The following is a 3,062-nucleotide window of genomic DNA, read 5'->3' on the forward strand; positions in this document are numbered from 1 at the left end:
TTTCTGCATACATGAAACCATTGCTATTATTTCTTTTATACTTTCATACGTAACAGTCACTGCAGCAAATACAAATCTACACCTCCATGTAAACCCAGTACATGGACCAGTGCAGGTTAGGTGCAGGTAGACATCAGAAATACCTGCACAGCTCCAATTTTACCTGCACTAACCTGCATATACCCAGTACATGGACCAGTGCAGGTTAGGTGCAGGTAGACATCAGAAATACCTGCACAGCTCCAATTTTACCTGCACTAACCTGCATATACCCAGTACATGGACCAGTGCAGGTTAGGTGCAGGTAGACATCAGAAATACCTGCACAGCTCCAATTTTACCTGCACTAAGGTAAATGTACCCAACTTATTTTGAGCCCTGCTTCAAAACAATTACCAAATACTGAAATAGTTTTATCTAATGACAACTCTAATGAGTTCAAAACATGGCAGCAGTTACTTAGTAATTATCATCATTACCTAGTTACAACACTTAGAGATAAGTTAGAATCATTACTCCCAGGTACCTCGTTTGTCCCCGTTAGCTAATTAGGAGCCAGAATCTAAGACAATAAATCAATCAAACAGGCAACATGAACCAGTGTTCTAGCGTCCATCTTTTTGTATTTTGCCTCTCATGACGAACAAAAATTTTGCCCAATCCACCATCGTGACACACAATTGGTATGGAAAGAGATGTCATTTTTAATTTTACTGTCTAACAGCAAAATTTTCCCCTCAAAAAGTAGGAAATAGCATTTGCAAAGGGTCAAGATTTCAACATTTCCCCGGTGAGCATGCCCCCCTAGGATTGTCAATTGTGCACTGAAATGACTTGACATCAAACAAAATTGACATGACAAACAATGAAGTTCCAAGCTGGCTAGAACACTGATCGGGTCCAAACAACTTCAAAAGGTAATTTTATACTTGGACCATGTGAACGAGCAACGTCAACTTCAGCTTAGCATATTTACAAATACATCAGACAGCAATCCGCATGCCTCTCTCACGGGGCTGTATACTAGCTGTATAATCACTAGTCTAATGGTACAACCAGCTTTCAGCATGACACATTGACAACTTGTTCTAGCCAGCATGAAATCTCTTTCCATCATATCAATTTTGTTTGACGCTATTTCCTGCATTTTGACAGGCAACTTTTGGTGGTAGACTGCATTAACCTTATTTTAATGACTTATCCATGTCTTAAACACAACGATTTTTGTCTGTAAAAGATGGCGGATTGGGCAAAATTTTTGTCTGTCTGATGAGCAGCAAATTTTCGTCAACCCGAAATTCTGAAATGACGGAAATTTTAAGACGGACGCTGGCTAGACAACTGACACAGCTTGGCAGTCAAGGACTGAAGGAGGTTATTTGCAAAGGTCAAACCAAGGACATTATAAAAAAAATGGCAGCAAACGTGGGAGTGAGCAACCATCATCATTTGGCTCACTTCAATCTGATCATATTGCTTGTAACTCTTACAAATGAATTCCTAGGCCTACTCTTTGAACAGGAATGCTTCAGACAACTTTTGAACAGTCAGGTAGAAGAAGCCATTCTGACTGTCTAGATCACTCCTGCTGCTAAGTAATTGTCCTTATCATTAGAGATTTGTTATGTAAACTAATGGGAGGGGCTGGGTTCACAGTTCCTGTCATGACTATCACACCTCCCACATCAATGAATAAATCATTACATTCAGGGCCCTTACCATCCATGCTTGCCCTCTCTTGCACTTTTATTCTCGCGTTGCTGGGGTGGCATACAACTACAATCAAGCCTACACTGGCATGGCAAATAAACTTCTCCAAATGATTCATTTATCATAATACTAGAATGAATGCACGGGTTTGACTTATTTTTATAAGTAATCTTTGGGGACAAACTGACCTGCTTTTGTGTAAAGCCAATTGGATTATAAAGAGTAGTATGCAGTATGATTAATTTAACCAGTTCAGGAAATGTGGCAGTATGACTGTCAGTATCATTAAAAATATTGGCAATGTGACTTAATGGAATTGTTATATGTAACTCCTCTTATAATGCAGTTGGTATTTCGATTACTTGTGTGTGATAACCACCTTAATATCATACCTGGGCCGCGATAATGTATTTGATACAGGTGTTCTGGCCCGTGTGATAACTAGCACTTCATATCACACTGGGTTTTATTTGGTTATCACACAGGCTTCCAAATGTTCCATAGAATAATTCTAACGTGTTTCATGTGTGCCACCGCCCACCGGATTCAGACGTTGAATTTTGATGTTGAATTTTTTTGTATCGGGACATTGAATTTTGCATTGAAATGCATGTTTTCCATCTAGATACAAAATTTAAGGTCCAGGACTCTTCTTCATTCAAAGCATAATGTTTTCTTTTCCATTAATTAATGTCAAATGATTTTTTAAAGTAATATATATATAGAAATCCTATATACAGTATATAATTTTGTCCTTGGTCTAACCATCTTGAGAGAATACCTTGAGAATCACACAACACTAAATTTGTAACGTTATGAGTTTCGCAGGGATGTAGAGGATAAGTTAGTATTAGTATTACAAAAATTTACTAGTAACTAATACTATATTATATGGAAGTGATTTTACTTACTATTTCATCGATATGTCTCTCCTGGAAGTAGAGATGTGTGAGTCTCCGCAGGTATTGTGACAGTGGCTCGTCGCGTTTCCTCTTGGTGTGAGTGTTCACCCGTGCTATCAAGTCTATCGTCAACCGAACCATGTTTGAAAACAGTTTCTTTTTTTCTTATAACAACATTAACTTAACTCCTTAACAGCACTCAAGAGAGTCTGTGTCTTCTTTACTCCTTCCGCGGTTTAAGGTTGTCTATCCAGGTGAGTTGGTTCTCTGCATTTCGAAGAAAAGCGTTCAGGTGAGGACAAGACGACGATCAGAATCAGATGTTTTTCTATGGTCGATTTCCTTCGAGCGTCAACATGTCGGAGCAGGCTTGAAGTGGTGGGAGGGCACGTACTACAAAATTCACAAAAACAACAAAGATAAGATGTAGTCTGCTGCTTTCCGTCAAGA

The 3,062-nt window shown here is 38.8% G+C and overlaps 1 protein-coding gene across 1 annotated transcript in view; it reads right to left on the reverse strand.

Moving 5' to 3' along the window:
- LOC109465869 (dynein assembly factor 1, axonemal-like) overlaps positions 1–3,056 on the reverse strand; it is an 18,028-nt gene extending 14,972 nt beyond the window's left edge. The window contains exon 1 of the mRNA XM_019763358.1: positions 2,622–3,056. Coding sequence (XP_019618917.1) covers positions 2,622–2,753 — 132 coding nt within the window. The 5' untranslated portion in view covers positions 2,754–3,056. The remainder of the gene's footprint in view (positions 1–2,621) is intronic.
- Between the last annotated feature and the right edge of the window lie 6 nt (positions 3,057–3,062).

Source organism: Branchiostoma belcheri, unplaced genomic scaffold (genome assembly GCF_001625305.1).
Source record: "Branchiostoma belcheri isolate BF01 breed outbred unplaced genomic scaffold, Haploidv18h27 scaffold16, whole genome shotgun sequence".
Taxonomy (NCBI): Eukaryota; Metazoa; Chordata; class Leptocardii; order Amphioxiformes; family Branchiostomatidae; genus Branchiostoma; species Branchiostoma belcheri.